Source organism: Penicillium longicatenatum (assembly GCF_028827895.1).
Source record: "Penicillium longicatenatum strain IBT 33135 chromosome Unknown contig_4_segment0_segment0, whole genome shotgun sequence".
In the NCBI taxonomy this organism is placed as follows: domain Eukaryota; kingdom Fungi; phylum Ascomycota; class Eurotiomycetes; order Eurotiales; family Aspergillaceae; genus Penicillium; species Penicillium longicatenatum.
Genome location: NW_026643122.1, coordinates 830,645 through 851,498, shown reverse-complemented (window position 1 = coordinate 851,498; position 20,854 = coordinate 830,645). Strand labels below are relative to the sequence as shown.

At 49.7% G+C, this 20,854-nt stretch overlaps 6 protein-coding genes across 6 annotated transcripts; 3 read left to right on the top strand and 3 right to left on the bottom strand.

Moving 5' to 3' along the window:
• Positions 1-143: 143 nt before the first annotated feature.
• N7484_007112 (PX domain-containing protein) lies at positions 144-3,257 on the bottom strand (the record flags this gene model as incomplete). The annotated part of the gene is made up of 7 exons (XM_057117499.1): positions 144-371; positions 428-1,568; positions 1,616-1,712; positions 1,759-2,386; positions 2,441-2,749; positions 2,819-3,048; positions 3,149-3,257. 7 exons carry the CDS (start codon positions 3,255-3,257, stop codon positions 144-146), a joined length of 2,742 nt encoding a protein of 913 aa, XP_056970534.1.
• Positions 3,258-4,450: 1,193 nt separating this feature from the next.
• ace1 (putative C2H2 transcription factor (Ace1)) lies at positions 4,451-7,204 on the bottom strand (the record flags this gene model as incomplete). Its single annotated transcript, XM_057117498.1, has 3 exons — positions 4,451-6,175; positions 6,330-6,574; positions 6,718-7,204. 3 exons carry the CDS (start codon positions 7,202-7,204, stop codon positions 4,451-4,453), a joined length of 2,457 nt encoding a protein of 818 aa, XP_056970533.1.
• A 1,955-nt stretch (positions 7,205-9,159) lies between these two features.
• Positions 9,160-10,798, bottom strand: N7484_007110 (putative MFS multidrug transporter; the record flags this gene model as incomplete). The annotated part of the gene is made up of 3 exons (XM_057117497.1): positions 9,160-9,736; positions 9,788-10,605; positions 10,655-10,798. 3 exons carry the CDS (start codon positions 10,796-10,798, stop codon positions 9,160-9,162), a joined length of 1,539 nt encoding a protein of 512 aa, XP_056970532.1.
• A 1,381-nt stretch (positions 10,799-12,179) lies between these two features.
• On the top strand, positions 12,180-16,678 carry pex6 (AAA family ATPase peroxin 6; the record flags this gene model as incomplete). The annotated part of the gene is made up of 3 exons (XM_057117496.1): positions 12,180-12,369; positions 12,442-16,174; positions 16,234-16,678. 3 exons carry the CDS (start codon positions 12,180-12,182, stop codon positions 16,676-16,678), a joined length of 4,368 nt encoding a protein of 1,455 aa, XP_056970531.1.
• Positions 16,679-17,041: 363 nt separating this feature from the next.
• On the top strand, positions 17,042-18,313 carry N7484_007108 (F-box protein; the record flags this gene model as incomplete). Its single annotated transcript, XM_057117495.1, has 1 exon — positions 17,042-18,313. One exon carries the CDS (start codon positions 17,042-17,044, stop codon positions 18,311-18,313), a length of 1,272 nt encoding a protein of 423 aa, XP_056970530.1.
• Positions 18,314-18,882: 569 nt separating this feature from the next.
• N7484_007107 (3'-5' exonuclease) lies at positions 18,883-20,130 on the top strand (the record flags this gene model as incomplete). Its single annotated transcript, XM_057117494.1, has 2 exons — positions 18,883-19,162; positions 19,217-20,130. 2 exons carry the CDS (start codon positions 18,883-18,885, stop codon positions 20,128-20,130), a joined length of 1,194 nt encoding a protein of 397 aa, XP_056970529.1.
• Positions 20,131-20,854: the final 724 nt, after the last annotated feature.

Sequence of the window (20,854 nt, the reverse complement as noted above, 5' to 3'; positions counted from 1 at the left end):
GGGCATTGTACTGATATCAAATTTGGCCTCGTTGACTTTACCACTACGATGCAGAGGGAATGCATGTGGCCAGAGTGCATCATGAGGACGAAACTTTTAGCATAGAGCAATGGAGATGTATTGAGTCTATTATTGGCAAGCATCTAATCAGCCAGAACATGGCGTAGCATAACCACGAAAGGATCAGTAAGCTTGAGAATTTCAGTGATTTCGGGCTTCACCGGCTCTCCCGCAGTACGACGGAGCTGGTCTTGCTTCTTGATCCGCCGACGGCGTTCGGAAGCAATGGGGTCATCCTCTTCATCGTCTTCAGTCCCTTCATCTTCGGAGTCAGAAGCCTCATCAGAGATAGTCAGATCTTCGAGGTCACCCTAGTAAAAATGTTAGACAAGCCAAATTATAGTGAAACTTGAAATAACCAACTCACCTCATCAAGGCCGAAGTCACTACCCTTGAAGGTCGTAGAGCCCGGAACAGTATCAGTCGTGCCTTCAGCAGCCATCTTCTGGCGAGTCTTGTTTAGATGCCAGCGCTTCCTATCTTCGTGCCATTTGATCAAGGCATTGATCTCATCGAGAGCAATGTCTTTGTCGACCTGGCCGACGCCAGCAGCTCCCTGGAACATGGCGTTCATGTCCAGCTTACCACCTGTCGGTCCCTTGCGCAGGAAATCAAGGATCTCCTCGATCCAGGACATGAGAGACTGGAAAAGTCCATTATCGTGCTGGTGCACCTCGTGAACAAACTTGTAGAAATTATCTTGGTGGCGAGCACAAAGGTCAATAAAGGACTGGACTGTCTGGTTGGGATCGGCAGAAGCATCTTGGCGCTGGGCACTCTCGATCACAGCAATCGCGTCGTCCGCGAATTGAGCAAAATCGGTAATACTGCTGTATACATTCGCAGACTTGTATACTCGCACAAGTGGTTCATAGAAGATGGTGAACAAGTCGCGGAAGAGTTGAAGAGTGGTAGGCTCTTCGACGATGCTGAGCATCATGGCCTTATCACGCTGGCGGGTATATAATTTGAGTAATTGCTTCATGTTTGCAAACCATTGAGCACCTTGCTGCATTTCCAGGTCGACATTGTCAACGGCATAGTTCCAAGCAACCCAGCCATTGAACACCTTCTCAATCTGCTCTGGGGTGAGCTCTGGCGACAGTATCTCTGAACGAAGAATGGCCACGATGAGATCAACTTCCTCGGCTTCAGCTTCTTCACGTATGACATTCTTGATATCCTCTTCGGCATCTACAAAGCTTTTGAGCTTTTGAGCAAGCACAGGGTCCTCAATCTTGGCACTCAGGGAGGCAATGCCCTTCTGGAATGCCTTGATGCTGTCATTGAGAGTTAAAGAGAAAATGCGCTGAAGCAGCGACCGTGAGCCAAATGGTTGAGCCAAGAAAAGATCGAGAACACCCGACATGACGGCAGCAGGGTTGGCAATGCGAATCACATTCTTCAACAATGTGTATGGGACGAGGCCATGGATTCTTTTCGCCTGCGCAAACAATTCAGGCGAATTGTCTTCTGCAAGGAACAAGTGATACACAGTTGCGGCAACCCTATTTCAGTCAGTCAATGAAGCAGAAAAAATCGCTTTAAAACATACTCGATGCGAAGCCACTCCGCGAATTTCTGATACTGCGGGCTTAGGTCGGCAATGGAGGGTTTCTCTCGAATCTCGGCGAAAAGCTTCGTCAAGCCATCTATTACAAATTAGTATCATATCGCTGCTTATGTGGGCAAACTTACTGCTCTCCACAATATCCCTCCGGAACTTCTCCATGTAAACGTCCAACTCTGCTGCTCGCTGCCTTGCGATCTCATAGAATCGCTTTTGCTCTTCAATTCTAATGGCGTCCATGCTCTTGCGCTTTTGAACATCGATTAGTTCTTCTTCATTAAGTTTAATGGGTCGCGCGGTCAGAAATTCCTCCATGGATTTGGATTCCGCAATGCGCTTATTCTGTAGAAGGGTGCGGAGGAATGCGCGCAAAGACACCCGCTGCTCCTCGCGATAGAGAACAGTATCCCTTGAGACATCACTGGATGCGCGAGGAGACTTCGTAGATCGGAAAGATCCCCGAGAAGTTGAGCGTGTATGATTTGCTCCGGGTGCCAAAGTGCGACCCGAGACTCCTGAGTCATCAGGGAGGCTAGCATCTTGGGTGGAGGAGAAGGAGGATACGGAAGAAGCATCGTCGTCAGCCGAGCCAAACCAACTAGATGATGTTGATGTCTTGTTCTTGCGAGGAAGAGGCGGCAGATGCTTGCCTGGGAACTCAGTGCGTAGTCTCTTGTGGAGATTGACGAATTCACCATATCTTCTACCGACGTGGAACTCTTCCTGGTCGTCTCGACGGACTCGAATAAGGAATTCCTATCAGACTGTCAGTAAGCGCTCCAATGCTAGATGCTCGGGGAGGTAACTTACAGCGTGGGGGTGGTATCGGACGGTCCGCTTGACAGAAGTAACCCGAACTGCAGCCACGTTCACGTCCCAATTGTTAATCGCATTGCCCTCGGGCATATTAACAAGCAGACCCTTTTCATTGGCTCCGCGCTCCACAACCTCCATCTCCGAGAACTGGATGCGCTCTTCGTATCCCGACGCCGTCGGCACACCAGAAACCATCATCAGCTCCACGAGCTTCTCGCACTTGCGAGCCAACTTCCGACGCTTTGTTTCCTCCAACCGATCTTCTGAAGACGAGACATGCTTGTTGGCAAAGGATTCGAGGAACTATAATCCAAAGCGACCGTCAATATCCGTTCTGTGTCGCGATTTTGGTTGCGCACGAGGGAGACCCACTACTTGCAGCTTATCTTGCCAGAATTGCTTTTCCTCCGCCTGGTTGAGAAAGGGGAAATTGCGAACATGGTGCACGAAGATATAGCGAAGGATAGGGAGCTCGGAGTCAACGGGGGCGACTTCGCCGAACTCTGATCGAAAAGGAGCACCGAAACGCTGGAGTGCTGTGGGGGAATTAAGCTCGGAGATTTCTCCGTGAACCTGGCGGGCAATGAGTTCGCGCTTGAGATCTGAGAATCAGAGCTGGGATTAGCATAGGAGCATTGAATTCCAGTGAAGCTGAATATGCGCAGCAGCATCCAAAAGGCAAAAGGGGGTCGGATATCTCACAGTGCTCCTGCTTGCCTGTCAGGATCTGTCCTGTTGGCGGGGCCGCATTTTGGCCAGACATTTTTCCGCCTTGATCGCCGTTAGACAATGTGGACTGAGATTCCAGCATTGTTGCGCGAATTCAAAGAAGTGAAAGTAAATGTCTTGTCGCTCCCAAACTGTCTAAAAGTGACCAGGATTGAGATGGAGAAATGCAGCAGAATTCGTCTGCCTGCTTGGGATGACGCCGAGATTCAATAGTAGCCGACCACAGCCCCGTCAGCCGTCACGACGAGATTGCTAGTTTGCAATGATGGAAAATTAGCAACAAGAAATAAATTGACAGTTTCTGATTACTTTAGTGAAGGACAAGAATAAGTGAATCAAAAGAAAAAAAAAGGAGTTGGATGACAAGCGGGGAGGTGATGTCGTCACCTGCTTCGGCAGTATTAAAGGTGTTTAGCTTGGCCGCCCCCGAAGATCGTCGATCCAATGCGCTATGAGGCGTCTTTTAACGGATGGCCTTAGACCCGTCTAGTGTACTTCGGAGTTTGTTTCGAATGCCCTTGCCATGACCTGTACTATTTATATATAGATGGTTTCAGTGGTACGATGCCTGGAATGTCATTTTTTTATGTAACCTGCCTTCAGGGCCAAATTTCTAATTGTCGTGGAAAAATTCACGGCGCACAATCATGTGTTGGAAAACAAAGGATCACTACAGTTAGGTATGAACTTCCAAGATTATTTCTGCCTGCTCTACTAACCTTGGTGCCAAGAAGCCATGCCTCGAGTTTCATCTTGGCTATGAATGTTGTCATTTCCTACTATATACGGCTGGTGGCGTCCCTGACGCGGCCTTCTCGAACTAGTCTGAATTAGTCCATGGGTGGTCCCAAGGATTGACATTCAAAGGGTCACCGTGGGGCACAGGGCTGAGTGTCATGCGGCAAGAAGTTCTCGGCGTATCCCCTCGGCGTTTGTAATGCGCAAGACCCATGTCCTACCCAGGTGCATTTCCGTTGCATGACTTATCCGTAAGACTACAACTACATTTACTTGGAGATCGATGTACAAGAGATCGGTAAAATTAGATTTGAGATATTGCATCACTGCATAAATGACGGTAAGAGCAAATAGGATCAAAGCCATCCACCACTAGGTCAATCAGATAAACGAGCTTCTTGGATAAAAGCCACTCTCGGGCTGTCACAGAAACAGGAAAAATGCTCGCAACATAAGGGGTAAATGTGACGCAAACGCTTGCTGGATTTCGCTTAAGGATAAAAGACGGAAAAAATCTCACGCTACAAAGAAGACTGCCTATTTCATGAACTCAAGCTCCATGTCATGGTGCATGTAGGACTCGGGTTTACCTCCCTGGCGTGGCTCAGTAGCCCAGGACTGCAGGCCCTGGAGAGCGGCATCCTGATCACTGAGAGGGGGAAACATGGTCTGAGCTTGAGCATACTGACGAGTGGCCTGGTGCTGAGTCATGGAAGGGACCATCTGGGCCATGTGCATCCCAACCTGCTCGCCATAGAGCATGAAATCATTGCCATTTTGGGGCTGGACACCGTACTCATAGTGCTCGGAGCCAGGGGAGTACAGCATAGGGTTACCCTGTGCATTGGGAGAAAGACCCGCCATCTTGTGGGGAGCAGTCATGGAAAGGTGCGAGGGGCCTGTTGCCATTTGGCCCGAGTATCCCTTGTAAATATTCTCGGACTGGGCAGGGGTTTGCAGCTGCATGTTGAGGGCAGTGTAGTCCGCATCCACCTCAGTGTAGTCCAGGTTACTCCATTCAAAGTCAAAGTTGAGGCTGTTGTTGTCTGTAGTGGCCAGGGGAGAACCATCGTAACCCGACATGCCCATGAGGTCAGGGACCGAATCTGCAGAGGGGACCGAGATCGAGTTCATTGACTGACGATGCATTTGCAGAGAGGGAATCAATCCTTGAGGGTCGCCCGACTCAAATTGGCTTTGGAAGGAGTCAAGGTTGACAGAGGTGGCGAAGCTAAAGTCGTTGCTCACACCACCCGAGGAGCTGGGGTAAGGCGAATTTTCGAACAGGCGTGGGTACTCATCGCTGTGGGCGACAGGCGGATCGTTAAAGTTGAACGGAAGGGAGTCGGGGAACATGGAGGAACTCGGACCAGGCGAGGGGCTTGGACCTGTCATGGGTGTAGGGAAATCAACGGATTTCGAGGCTGGTGTAGACACGCTTGGAGTGCGAGAAGCCTGGTTGGAGGATGCACGCTTGCCTTCCCCACGGGCGTTGTTTTTGGATCGAAGATACAGCCAACCATGAGCCTTCTCCATGTGTTGCTTGCAGTTGCTCTCACGCTTCGAAGCATATGTACAAGGCTGAAAGTTGCACTTGTACAGTGCAGGGGTGTCAGAGTGTTTGTCATTGACGTGGCGATCACGTTCCTTCTCAGTGGGCCAGCCAATCTGGAAATACTTGCAAGTCGAATCAGAGCATTTCCAAGGGCGGGAATGAGTCTTTTCATGTTTGGTCAAGTCACAGGGGCGCTTGAAAACCTTGTCGCAGTGACTGCACTTTTGATTGATGTCCATCGGTGGAGCATTCTTCTTGCGGCGAGCCATGGAGCGCTGGACGCCCTCATCGGCTCGTTCGTCAAAGCTGATCGTGCGCTTGAAGGTAGCAGGGGTTTCTTCAGCTACATATGGTAGACCGGTAGCCAAGGATATTGGCTTTCCATCTTGCATCACAACAAGCTCAGCAGGTTTGCCATTCTTGGAGAGGCCACCCTCGAGGGAGGCGCTGGTAACAAGCGGAATCTTGTTTTCTTTGTCGGAGGCTGGGACCTCAGCCTGGGCCTGTTCGGCGCGCTCACGGGAAGCACGGATCATGGCAGCGTATCGTCGGACCTGTGAAACAAGGTCAAGGAAATATCCGTTAGTGTATGGCCGATCTGTTGGTAGTCGATGATCGCGGTCGTTAAGATGAGCAGCTGAGGTGTGCAAGCACTGAATAGTAAACTCGGCGAAGTTGAGATATGCGTGTCGAGAGTTGGAAAATCTCTGCCACAAAATATAAGCCCCGAACAAAGCATTCACGATAATGTCTTCATGATAAAAGCCTTCACGATGGATATCATTCACGACAAAGCAACGCCTCCACGGTCAAACATTCACGACGGAAGCCAGAAAAAAACGACAAAAGGGATTCACTTACAGGAGCAAGCCAAAGCAAAGACTTCTCAACGTCCCTGAGGCATAGAATGTGGCGGTTCAGAATACGTGAGGGAATAGACTTGACTAATGGGTGGAAAGGTTTGAGCTTGGGGTCCTTGAGTATTGGGACAAGAATGTAGCGCTCAATCTGTTTGCAGGCAGTCAAGGAAAGCTGGCGCTTAGCCGTGGTGCCGACATCAAATGTAGATATCGGGCTGGTAATGGGCGACTGTGGCGTATCGTTTCCTGGTTGGGGGTGTTAGCGTCAGTTTTCCAAGGCAACCACCAACCAACAACGACATCCTGTGAAATTAACGCAAATGCGGACGCCATCCACGCGGATACCGTTATTCACGTAGAGTCCCCAAATCACAAGAAGGGAGATTTACCTGTTGTTTCACCTGCCAGTTCTTCATTACTGCTGACAGATGTTCCAAGACCACTATCCGATTCATGACCATGCTCCTGGCTTGGGCTTTTCTCTTTCGTTTCATCGCCAACCGAGGATCGACGCGATCTACTAGGAGATACAGGTGCAGTGGGAGCTTTCGAGGCACGTTCAGTACAGTCCGATGGTTCTTCCCCGCTGTCTTCAGGGGAGTCCAAGGTCAACCGATTCAAGATCGACGTCATGCGCTCTTCACTGGCTGCGATAGCTTCAAGAGAAGTTGGACAGCGACGAGGCAAAGATCGAATGTTCAAGACCGGATCACGATCATTCGATGGAGGAGAGGTTGGGGTATGAAAAGTCTCCCCTTTCTTCAAACCCATTTTAGAGGATTCAGCTGACTCAGTAACTAGAGAGGGAAGGTCTGCATTTAAAACAGGTCGGCGACGCGGATGCGCACGGGCATTATCAACCTGGGGCTTCGACATGATGGGCTAGTCGATGACTTATTTCTGATTAGCACAGGTCTCAAGGCTGCAGCACAGAAGCCTCGATGATTGGCTAGACTGGTATGACTCACAGAGACGGATCCAGCTGATACGAGGCTATTACTAGCGCTTGAGTCACGAAGTTGAGCGCGTGCGGGGCTGAAGACTCTATATAATGGTCGATTCGGCGCCCCTCTTCAACAGGGCAACACGATGCCGGTAAGAGATGCGACGGTATTTGAAGAGGGCGGGATTGCTGGTTTGGGCGCGAAGCTAGATACCGGTACCAGATCAACTGGACTCGATACTCGATCCCAAACGTTGACGGTGGAACCCTCAAGATGAGCGTTGAGATGATATGAAAGACAAGTCGCACCAAGCCGATATTCGTGGCAGTGCTAATATATGTAAAAATGGAGGGTAAGTGCCAGATATACGAGATAACAAGTACACGGTGGAGAGAGAAAGATCAAAAGTAAGGGAGACTGGAGAAAGATGGGTCCCGGGGGAAAAGAGATCTTTGGCGTGAAGGAGGATGACGGATGAGTGTCTGCCTGATAGACGAAATCCGCTAGACCTGGTCGGGTAAAGCCTGGATGGCTGAGCAAGTAATTCTGGCGTTGATTGGTCAAGCTCTTGTTTTGCAAATACACCGCTCAGCCTTGTATTTGGGTAATCATGGGGAAGTTTCGTGGGAAGTGGCCCCATCCTCCTGTAACCAACGTAAGTTACCGGTAATGTACAAAGTTCCTCCTCGGACTCCCAAATTGGAAACAGCAACGGGGTCCATTCCTGGGTTGCGGCTCAATAAATTCATCCGATCTGCTGTCCATGTCAGCACTGGAGAATCCGTCTGCCTACGATTGGAAGCCCATTTGGGTATGCTAAGATGCACGGGTTCTTGGATTTTTAATCGCTTTTCTTGTATCGTTTAATGGTCAACACCATAATCATGCCATTACAACTCCCCAATGCAAAAATAGAAAACGGCCCCTAGAAAAGAAAGGGAAAAAAAAGGGAACCGGTTCCTCGGATCCACTCACCCAGTATCCACTCGATACGGAGTACTCCGTTCAAAATTGGAAATCCGCTGGCACGGTGGGGCTGCCGGCACGTGAAATGTGAGCCTCTCGGATGGCTCGGCCTCGTATTCCAATTGCTGCCTGATATTGCCGGCTGAGATTTCCGGGTAGATCACCAATTGGCATCTGCACTCTGGCCTCAGTCCCCAATGCTTGCCTCTTATACAGCTGCACAGAACATCAGTAAAACAGAACACAATTGCTGTGCTTATTTACAGGACTGGAAGCAATTTACAGTAAATTTTGACACTTACAAGTACATTGTGAAACTTGGAACTATATTCCAAAACTCAAGAGGCGTCAACATGCCTCTTCTATGATATCAATTCAGATGTTAGTCAAGGCTCCAGAATTTTCACTCTCTGGGTAAGGATCATGGAAACTTCATGCCTATCAGGTAGTAAGGTTCGGGGATTACGCGGCAGAACAAGCATTCCGCGGATATGTTTTCATTGTCCAATTAGGTCCTAGTCCAAGCCACTCACCTGCATAGTTGAGAGGACAACTAAGATAAAAATTCTGCCTGAAATGATGGGCAATCTCGAACAGTCTCGGCTAGGCCACTGAATAGAAATGAGGCTTTTTACCCGTGGGGGGCGGGCGATCGGGCATATCTCCGATTAGACTGACATTTGACCCGCCATTCTACACTCAACCCCACACAGTGCCTCAAAGGTTTACTGCATTGCCTAAACAGCCACGGTAGCCATAATGACGAGTTCAAGACTGGCTGGTAAGTATTGAGCATTTTCTGGCTGGCTAGATGTTGACTAGTCAAGCCCACTGACTTCCCTGCTTCAGCCAACTTGTAAGCCATTTATTGCCCATTTTGTCCAAATTGCGTCACAATATTTACAACACCCCTGCATGGCTTCAGACCTTATGGTCTTCCCTGGTCATGCTCTCTTGAGTCTGTAGGGCTTGGATTTCGTCCGCCGTCAACTCGCTCTTTGCATGTCGTATCCTCACGAAAAACAGCACTATAAGCAAACCGATAACAGCCAACCCCGTCTGGAACCAGAACACAACCTTATAACTCTCCCGAACGCCAAGATGGTTGGTTTGGGTCTGTACAATATCCGCAAAGCCAAGCATAGCGGCTATTCCCAGGTGCATAGTACAGTAAATCATGGCACCAGCAAGACCTTGTCTTGCCCTGGGCAAGCTGGTCGTTATGAAGATGTTCGCCAGGTTGAAGCTTATGTCAATGGCAACAGTACCACATATCATAGCCGGGAAGATGTATGCCCAATAGTCTCCGCCGATCGGGATCACAGCAAAAAGCAGTCCTGAGCCCACATAGCCGAGACAAGAGATGAGCATCAGCAAGGTTCCAGATACTTTGTGTAGAATGAAGCCACCCGTCGCCGAGAGGATCAAGCCGCCGACGGCCATGGGCACAGTCCAAGCAACGATTTGAAGGGGTGATCCGCCCATGAAATTGGACATGCTGTCATCGAGTCAGAGAAATTATTCAAATACACGAGGTATGTTGACTTACTAAAGAACACCATAAAGTAGGAATATACCCAAACTTCCGTAAAGGAACAATAAAGCAACGACAAGAGCCGTCATGTGCTTCACTCCAAAGATATCACCTGGAAGGAGAGGATTTGGAACAACCCAACCTTCGATATAAGCCATAGCTCCCAGCAAGAAGATACCCAATACAAAGAAGACGATAATATATGGTGTTTTCCATCCTTGTGGTGCATATGAGCTGTCCGCAATTGTGAACACAAAGAGTGTAGTGCCTGTGATAGAGAGAGCCAGACCAGGCCAATCCATACGCATCCCAAGCTCTTTCTTCTCATAGTAATCGCGGGGGATAGAAAAAATCGACGACGCAGCCATGATGGCAGACAGAATTGCGCCGATGTAGAAGTACCACCTCCAGGTAAGGAACTGGCCACAGATTCCAGAAACGAAGAACCCGGCAAAGAATCCCAAAGCAGCACAGGCGCCATAGATGCTGAAGACGAGATTTTTCCGAGGGCCTGGGCGATAGGTGCTGCCGAGAATCATCATTCCGGATGGGAGGAGAGCTCCCAGGGCCAAGCCTTGCAGTGCACGACAAATGATCAACATGAGCGAGGTTGTAGAGACACCGGCTAGAATCGAGGATATTGTGAGCCAGATCGCTCCGGCGTTATAAAGGAGGTATCCTCCGTACATGTCCGTCAAACGACCAAAGATGAGCAGCGTAGCACACACGACGAGTGAGAGGGCTGTAGTCGGCCATATTGTGGAAGCTTCGGGGATATTCAGCTCTGCGATGAGTGTTGGTAGGAGAAGGTTCGATCCTGTAATGTAAAATTCCTGCAAATGTGTCAGGCTTGTGGTGATATTGTAGTTGGAGGTGACGCACTGCTAAAATCTGGGACATGACAATGGAGAAGCAAAAAGCAAGCTCTGACCATTGACTAGAGAAGTGAGGTGGGCGGTCTCTGCCTAATTTCTCCAAATCAGGCTCATTTGTGTGTGTGCCCGTGGGCTCTGAGCAAGTTGCCATCCTGGATATCCCAGGTGTAGAAGCCGCTTGACCAAGGGTCGACGACATAAGAGTAAACCTGAATCATCAGACTCCAGATGGGTAGTCAAAAGTCTAGTGCTTCAGTTCAGTGCATATTTATACCCGATGACCGGACAGGGCAGTTGAGAATGATATTTCTAAGCCATCGCGGCCACTCTACTCTTGGCTTCCCAATGCGGCTAATAAATGTCAAGCTACTTCATAATAATCCCCCAGGCTATTGTCGTGTCGCTTGAATGGTACAAATATGTGGGTATCCACAAGGTGGCCGTCATTTTTATATAATACCCAGGTCTCTAATGATGGTTAGTGGCCAAAGAAAGTGTGCCAAGCTTTCGAGTATAAACTTCCCAATCAGGAAGTTGTGCGGAGTGGAGCCCGAAAATGAACTTTAAGAAAAAGCCAGAGCGATTTGAAAGACTACTCTTTGAGCTCTGGAGAATCCGATGTATGAGCTGGCGGCATCCAATATGTCCAGGTGGTGCTATATTCAGGTTATATATCAGGCGCAAAGGTCGAGGTAGATCTCCCGAGATCGGCTGAAGTCCACAGGTGGCGATTAGCTTCCCATGTCCCGGGGATAGACATGGATCCGAAGTTTAGTTCGAAATAAGCGTCCTACCTTCGACCTGATCACTTGTATAGCACAAATGGGAAACGCGGGGGGATCTTCTATGGGCAAAGATATATGTAGTACCGAGGTGGCATGAACATTGCAATTAGATTTAGACGGCGGTAGAATATTTAGTCCAGCCCGGAGAGTAGTATGAACCCTGGTGAAAATACAAGCCTCCAGTCGTGGGAGGCTCGAGGTGTGGCCAATCACTAGGCATACATCCATTGCAAGCGCGTGTAATGCTCCAACAGTCGTCATAATGTTACGGGCAAAGCTCCGATCACAAGCCGACTATACATATATACATACCGCTATAAGAGGCTTGGAAGAGGCTTGGAAGGTGATGCACGCGACTAGGTCAATCATTACCAATGCAATTAGATACCTAAGTAGCTACTTCAAAAGTAGATAAATGAAAGACTGCACAATCATACTCCTATGCGTTTCTCGTAATCGGCATGTCCCTGATCTAATCCCATTTGGGACGCATTGGACCTCGGCTTCGGGAGTGGCAGAATAGCGGGCGGTGCCGAGTTGCCCGCGTGGTGATTTCCCCCGGATTCTGAGTCCCGCTACGTCCTCTCCGCGTCTACATCTCCTTTTTGCGGGTCCTTGCTTTCTGGTTTATGCGGATTGAATAGAATTGGTAGATTGCATCAAATACCCCTTTCAGTACTCTCATCTGAACCACCCAGCACCTTTGCCGACAGCAATCGGAACCCGAAGCTCGAACCCCGGACCGTTATGGATTATGATCACTTCGGGCAAAGCTCCCAGCAGCCCAAGCAAAGGCGCAAGAGAGTGGGAAAAAGACGGCAGAATAACAAGCCCCCAATTCCTGCTCGTCTAGCTCTCGACCCCAAGCTCCGTGGAAACGTCGGTGTCATATCGGAGGACATCGCAAACGACCTGTTCTCTCATCAGTCCCTCCTGGGTAAGTAGTGTCACGTCAATTCATATGGTCAGTCGTCGCAGTTTGGACTAACTGAGGAACTGAAATCGATAGACTCGGCGACTGGAGACGGAGTTCTCTATGTGGCAGTTTCCCCGCACACGCCTACTTATACCTCTGTCGAGGACTCGGCATGGACGATTCTCCCTGTTCGCATCCAACCAGCAAGATCGCAGTCTCCAACATCTCAGTCGACTATACTTTTTCCTGAATTGGCCGATTCACTGCAGTCTTTCCTTCTGGCTCTTGGGAAGCTCGACTCCGCACGTCAATCGCTACAGACACACCGCAGTATAGAAATTCGGATTCTCGATGTTGCCCCTTTGCACCTGGATACGGTGTTCGTTACCGTGGAGCGACACTTACTGCGAAACCATGATGACGTTCAAAACAAATTTGGCGGTGGTTTCCAGAATTCTGGACCCACTGGGTTGTGGCCAAAAACTGGGAAGGGCCCGGAGAGCAAGAGATATTCGAAGAGAGAGGCCGCTGATGCAGAACAGCGACTGACTGCAGCCGTGCGTGAGGCATTAGCCACACAGCGCATCGTTCATACCGGGGATGTATTACCTCTCCCACTGCCAGCACACCCCATCACTTATGCGCCCGCTCCACCCGCCCGTATCTCCTTCTGCGAGCCAGTCTCACAAGGGCTGTTGATGCCTGCGACAAAGATAGTGCTCGTTCACGCTCGCTCACAAGCGAACCGCAACCAGCAGATAATGCCCTCAAGATCGGCGTTGTTGAAACAGGTCGCTGAGGACGAAGCTGATGATACTTCTAATGAACAATTTTATTCAGCCGCCGAGGATAAGCCCGGAGAAAGTGCGACGGATATGGAAACCACCTCTGCAGCTGAAGAATCTGAAACTGAAGGCTCTGCTGGCTCCCTCAGTGATTCTTCTGATGATTCTCTGGAAGATATGATATCCCTCTCCGCCCCTGAGCTGCCACAACCATCATCAGGTGTGATGTCTTCAATGACATCTGCGACGCCTCGCGCGGGTGGACGCAGAACCGATGGGATTCATACCCCCGGGTCGGTGGCTTCTAATTTTACATCAGCAACAATGCGACCTGGTCGCGGTGGTGGAAAGGTTTTCAAGGTCGAAGGACTCTTGCAGCAAGTTCCCAATGAAGTTTTGCACCCCCGCCCTCGCGATGACGAAGATGTCGACTCTTTTGTTTTCGTTGATATCAACACACTGGCCAAGATTGGTTGTTTCTCTGGAGACTGGGTGCGGATTGAAGCTGCAGAAGAACCTCAGCTTAATATGTTTGCCTCACTGAAGTTCGGAAGCTTCAACGAGTCTCCTGAGGATTCTGGTGATTGGCGACCAGTCAAGGTATTTGGCCTACCGGGACTTCCATCTTCAAAGCCTCGATATGCCATCAATCACTCTGGGGAACGCCGATCAAGCTTCTCCCAGCGCCCTCAGACACGTTTGACCCCTTCAATTTTCGTGCCGCCTTTGTTGCTGGGCAATATCGACAACCCTAAGTATTTGCGCATCTCTCCCATGACATTCCCCGCTGTTAGTGCTTCAAAGCCTGGTCTTTTGCACCACATGAAGAACACTGCCGTGAAGAACCCACCTTTGGCCAAGGAAGTTACTCTGCTCAAAGTCTCCACTCCACTTTCTATGGATCGGGTTTTGCAGCCAGCGCTATTTGCTGGATTGAAGCAGTATTTTGAGTCTCGCAGACGGATTTTGAAAAGCGGTGATTTGGTTGGTATTAGCGTTGATGAAGGATTAGGCAGAGCTGTCTTCTCTGGAACTGCCGGGGGTGATGCGGCAAACCAAGAGGAAGATATCACCTCTCGATTAGGTCAAGGTTCGAACATTGACAGCTCTTCAGCTCGCAAGGTTGGTGTTGCTTGGTTCCGGGTTGGGCAAGTGGCACCGACTGCGGTTGAGGAATTCGAAGAGACTGACGAGGACCTGTGGGGCGGTGTCGCAGTCATTGATCCTTCGAGTACTCGAATGGTTCAGGCTGGCAGCGATGTCAGCCGTGTTCCCGGAATCTTGGGCAATGGATGGGAATATTGGCTCGGTGTCAAGACCATCCCGAAAACTGTGGACCAGGCTCCAGCAGCCCATGGGATTGTCACGGACCCTCCTCAGGCATTTATTCCCCCCTTGCAACAACGAATTCGTGACTTGATGTCGGCAGCCACAAGCCCGCGTGCAATTCAATTGGGCATGAAGCCCGTTATCATTCTGCTGAGTTCCCAACAGAGACACATTGGTAAAGCCACAATTGCCACACGGGCATGCGCCGACATTGGACTCCACACTTTCCCCATTGATTCTTACGATATTCTTACCGAGGGTGGTGCAAACGGTGGCGACGTGAAGACGGAAGCATATCTCAAAGCGCGGGCAGAACGGGCTTTCCACTGCGGATCGAATTGCACTGCCTTGCTTATCAAGCATATTGAAGTCTTGACAGCAGACCGAATGGTTACTGCTATGACTGACATCGCGAACGAAGCTAGAGTTATCATCGCCACGACAACAGATGTCGAGCAAATTCCGGAAGGCATTCGCAGCATGTTCACCCATGAGTTTGAGATGGGAGCACCGGAAGAGAAGGAGCGTGAAGGCATTCTTCGGAACGCAGTGGCAGAACGCGGCATCAAATTGTCTTCTGATGTAGAGCTGGGAACTGTTGCTTTGAAGACCGCAGCGCTGGTTGCTGGAGACTTGGTCGATGTCGTGGAACGAGCTGCCACAGCTAGAACTGCCCGTCTAGAGGGTCTTGCAGAGGCTGCAAGCAAACAACTCGCTGGATCACAGGTCTTTGTACGGGATGTGTTGCTCTCTGGGGGAGAAGGGGCCCGAGGTGTCACTAAGGCTGACTTTGATGCTGCAGTTGAGGCTGCTCGGAAGAACTTCGCCGACTCTATTGGTGCTCCTAAGATCCCTAACGTCAGCTGGGATGACGTTGGTGGCCTGAGCAACGTGAAGGATGCCTTGGTTGAAACTATTCAGCTGCCACTCGAGCGACCTGAGTTGTTCGCCAAGGGCATGAAGAAGCGGAGTGGTATCCTGTTCTATGGACCTCCTGGTACTGGAAAGACTCTGCTGGCCAAGGCCATTGCTACCGAGTTCTCCCTCAACTTTTTCTCTGTCAAGGGCCCAGAGCTGCTTAATATGTACATTGGTGAATCTGAAGCCAACGTCCGTCGAGTTTTCCAGCGCGCCCGAGATGCCCGCCCCTGTGTCGTGTTCTTTGACGAGTTGGACTCCGTTGCACCTAAGCGTGGCAACCAGGGTGACAGCGGCGGTGTCATGGACCGTATTGTTAGTCAGCTGCTCGCAGAGCTGGATGGGATGAACGGCGGCGAGGAGAACAGTGGTGGCGTTTTCGTCATCGGAGCTACTAACCGACCCGATTTGCTCGATACTGCTCTTCTTCGGCCTGGTCGATTCGACAAGATGCTTTACCTGGGCGTGTCAGATACGCACAGGAAGCAGGCTACAATTCTTGAGGCACTTACTCGAAAGTTTGTCCTCGATCCTAGTGTGTCTTTGGATCGTGTTGCGGAGCAGCTCCCTCTAACCTACACTGGTGCCGACTTGTATGCTCTTTGCTCTGATGCCATGCTGAAAGCCATCACAAGAAAGTCCACCGCGGTGGACGACAAGATCAAGCAACTCCCCGACGGTCCGGTCACTACGGCGTACTTCTTCGACCATCTCGCGACACCGGAGGATGTTAGTGTCAATGTAACTGAAGAAGACTTCGTGGCGGCGCAAGGAGAGCTTGTTCCTTCTGTTAGGTAAGACTTTTACGTACCCAGAAGAAGTATATCCAGGATTTTACTAACATTGTGAACAGTGCCAAGGAACTCGAACATTTCGAGCGCATCCGTCAAAGCTTCGAGTCAGTCGATAAACAGAAGCAGGACCCCGCAGCAGCCGCCCCCCAGACCATTGCAGAAGCCATGGAGGCATTCAATCTGGGAGGACCTGAGTCTCCGAATGAGATCGCTGTCAGCAATGGGGATGGCACCTACCCAGGAAGCATTCATGGCCGCATCAAAGGTTTGAAGCAGTGGCCTGGTGGAATGATTCGCAGTGCCAGTGGTCAGTCCACAACGAGCAGCAAGGGCAAAGGCAAGAGCGTGGCTGGGAGAAAGGGCAAGGGCTCAAGCGGTGCAGACTCTGATGCCTCAGTTGAAGATGACGAGCACGAAATGCAAGGTGGTGCGCTAAATGATGATGACGAGGATTACATCGTCCGAACTGACCATCTCTCAAATCCCATGGAAGAGGTGGAGTAAATGATTATTTCTCGAAGTTATCGCTTCGGATATTACGTTCAGCGCCAGTCTGGCCATGTATACAACTTACCTACATAACATGAACATTATTTGCATATATTATTCTCGTGGTCCACGCGCTTAGCTCAACTATAGGCAACTATCACACATGCCTGATTCGGTCATTTACTAAGGTTTGCGACTCACTCTCATAATTCACTTTCTTTCTCATCGCCGCCCCTCTTATCCACATGAACATTACCTCCACATCCTTGCTCTTGATACATACATTTCCTTAGGGATTGATCGAAGACTAGAAATTTGCGTTTAATAGCCCAACACGTCCTAGATCATTCAACTACTCCCCGAGCAACTCCCGCCATCATGAACATGGCTCCCCCTCCCCCTCTGCCACTGGCACTTGCGGCGGCTCCGCGAAGAATGCCCGCTGGCGTCGCTGGCCTGAGCAACCCTGAAGTTACCGCGCGTCTAACCCATTCCAAATGGAAGGAATATTCGAATCCACTCACCTGGGACCAGGAAATTCTCAAGAATCTGATTACATACGACGACAAAGCCGCAAACAACATCTTTAGCACCTTGAGGCCACTTCCGAGCCTCAAGGAACCTAAGTCTGTTGCTACTGTGAACCTGGGGCTCCTCGGCTGCTTGTCACTGGAGGTGATGCATGAGATCATCAACCACATGGATCTCTTAACCATTGAGCGATTCTCCCGTAGCTGTCGCTTTCTTCGCATTGCAGTCAATCACCACCCAAGCTACAGGATGGTGATGGAGCACGCCTCTCACATTCGCGACATCCTCTCAGCCTCAGGACTGGCATACTGGAACAGTCTCGGCAACTTCAGGAATGAGCTGCAGTACCCTTACTGCAGATCGTGCGGCGCAAGTGGATCTTACGTCTTTCTTCCAACATGTGAACGCATTTGCCCAAATTGCTGTGACCTAAACAAGGATTACTGGTGTATCTTGGTGGACGATGCCAAAAAAGCATTCGCAATCGACATGCCTGAGCTCCGACGCATCCCTATTATTCGCATGAAACCAAACTCATACCGTCCCGCTGTCTGGCCCTTTGCGTTGACATACGTTGAGTACATGGTTCCCGTCAAATGTGCTTTTGAGGCTGGCGTCAAGCGCTGGGGAACAGTTGAGAACATGCAGCGGCAGGGTGAGCTCCAATCCCCAGACCGTAATCCCGATTCAACCTCGTTCGAGATCATGGATGCTGAGCTATTTCGGTTCTTCCGTTCTGTTCTGCCCCGATTCGGGAGTGACCCTTTGACAGTTCCCTTCCCTCGTCGACCATTGTATGAGAATTTCAATCCTTTGTTCGGTGCAATTGCCGCATGGTTTCCACACGTGGAACGACTTCATGTTGATCCCACTCCGCACTACTTCTGTAAGGGATGTGTATGGGCCTACGAACGAGGAATCCTTCCAAGTGCCAACCAACTTTCCTACATGGGCCTGAATTTTGTACTTGAGAAGGAGGATATCGGAATCGCTCTGGCGAGACGCATGCGAATTCCACGAACCTGGCCTCAGACCATCATTCACTCGACTAATTGCCCTGGTTGTGGGTTGTTGATGTGGGATTCTAAAGCTACGGAGGAGGAGAAACGCTCAGTTTGAAGAAATTATGTTTTGTTCAGTTTCACAGCAGGGATGCAGATTTGTGATACGTGATATGAAGATTTGATCTACGGTTGAATGCGAGGAAGTGTCTATGTGGGAGGGATTTCAGTGGTATGAAGATACAATATCATCGGTGTTGTTGAAGCTCACTCGACCAAGTGAAATGCTATGATTATCATGGATTAGAATGAGGCAAGAATAAGTGAAGGGTGAGGCTGAAAGCTATGGGTCTGTGGTAGTGAAAGCTTTATGCTTAATTCGGTAGTCACATCATCGTGACAATGTACCCAAGTATCATTTTTTTTATAACAACGTGCACGAGCTGAAAGCTCCGTCACATCAAGGTGCGAAGCTCATATACTCCATATTTGGCTAGCGTAGAACAACAGCGTCCCCTACACTTTTGGGTATATTTCTTCGACCCTACGTAACGTTCCTAATTGTTGGCCAGCGAACGTATCTTCAACATTTGCATCTTTGCAGTATCGCATGAATCGTTTGCTTCTATGCTTTTTTCTCCCACGTTGTGGGATTTAGTATTTTCGACGCGTCATAACTGCTTGAGCATGATTTCCGATAAACAGGCTGGTCGACGACGTCGCGAAGAGAATCGTCGAGCTGTTGAAGATGCTGAAAATGACCCTGATCCTTGGATAGTGCACTCTGATCCTTGGGCTGATTCCGATTCATGGGCTATTGAGCCCGATCGGTTAATAACCCAGCTTGACAAATCATGGATCACAGAATCGCCAACACCTGGCGCATCAACGCTTGCGACCTCAAGCAACCAAGGATCTGTGATGCAGCATACAGACATAACAGCAACAAAAACAATAAACCTCTTGAGTAAGTGGTAGATGTTTCATGATAATTGCGTTCATGCTAACAATTGTCTCTTAGCTCTGGGTCTGGGTCGTGTCACAAAGCCCTTGGGCTCTATCACAAACTCCACAGGCGCCGTCATTCAGCCTGCCTCACTTCCGCCAAGACTTCAGGTCCTCTTGGACGATTTAATGTCGAAGTGTCACCCGGCAAGTACCCTTCTCTCCCACCGGTTCACCATCCCATATGGTGGAACGGCGAAAAGGATGAACACGACAGAAAAATCGATTCCACTAGGAGAGTTGGTCACCTTACCCACTCCCTCTCCAGGACTGTCAAAAAGGAAAGCCATCGCCATGGACTGCGAGATGGTGACGCTTTCTGGTGGCCGCTCAGAACTCGCCTTTCTGACTGCTCTCGACTTCCTCACTGGTGAGATCCTCATCGACCACTACGTGCAGCCGAGGGGAGAAGTGGTCAACTGGAATACCTCATACAGCGGTGTGACTCGTCACGCAATGGCTGAGGCCATGCGCACGGGCAACGGACTTCAGTGGGAAGAGGCTAGAGATCGGTTGCGCAGCATCGCAGACTCTGACACCGTGCTCATCGGGCACGCACTCCAAAATGATCTAAACGTCCTGCGCTTCATTCACCTTCGCATTGTCGACTCGTCGATTCTCACCTGCGATGCGGTGTTTCCAGAACTCCCTGCCGAAAAGCCCACCCCGAGAACCTGGAATCTGAAGTTTCTGACTCAAGAGCTCCTTCAGTACTCCATCCAAAATAGCAAGTCAGGACACAGTTCCCTGGAGGACTCGAGGGCGACTCGGGACCTCGTGATGTTATTCCTCGAGGATCCGCACAAGGTCCGGCAATGGGGGATCAAGACCCGACAAGCGTGGGACACGCTTCGGGCAGAAGAAGTGCGGGAGCAGGAGGAGGCGAAAAGAAGAAGACAAGAAGCGGTAGCGAAGTTGAAGGCGGAGTGAGGAGAAGAAGAAAGAAGAAGAGGGTGACCTCCGTGACCTCCATGTGGTTGATGCGCATGGGGGTGGAGTTGATTGGTCGGATGTCGGGGGAGATTCCACTACATAGCGGGTATGACCCGTGGTTGATGTAAGTAAACAAAAGCCCCGTTTATCTTGGCTTCTTTCGTCACATCAATCTGGATTGACTGCTGGCTTGAATTCATATTTATAGGCTACCATGGTAGATACTTCAGATGGCTGATAAACTACAATGGGGACCGTAAGTATTTACCCAAGTGCGGGTCCGGTAGGGTCAACCCACCAACCAACTTATTGGGAAGGCATGTACCACTCAGTATTAAGAGGGCTCGCTTCAACAAAGTCTTACTTTAATCCATAACTATAGAGAAGTATTTTGATAAGATAATTCGAAGACTCATATAGCTTTTTGGTGACGATAGAGCGGTTTGAAAGTTTATATGTAAATATGGAGGACCCGCCGAGGCATTCACTGAGCTTGCAAACCCCCTCAACATTATTTACATGTTATTAAAATAGGAACTTCTTAGGTTTTATCTAAAGCTTATTAATAGAGGAATATACAATAGTATTTAATAGTACCTTCAGGGGTATGTAGCAGAATTTTGGTGAGTAATACTATACCTAAAAATTAATGTGTTAGTATTAAGGCTAACGAGACAATTACTAGTGGTTAGAAAGCTTAGGGTGGAATTTTTACATAATA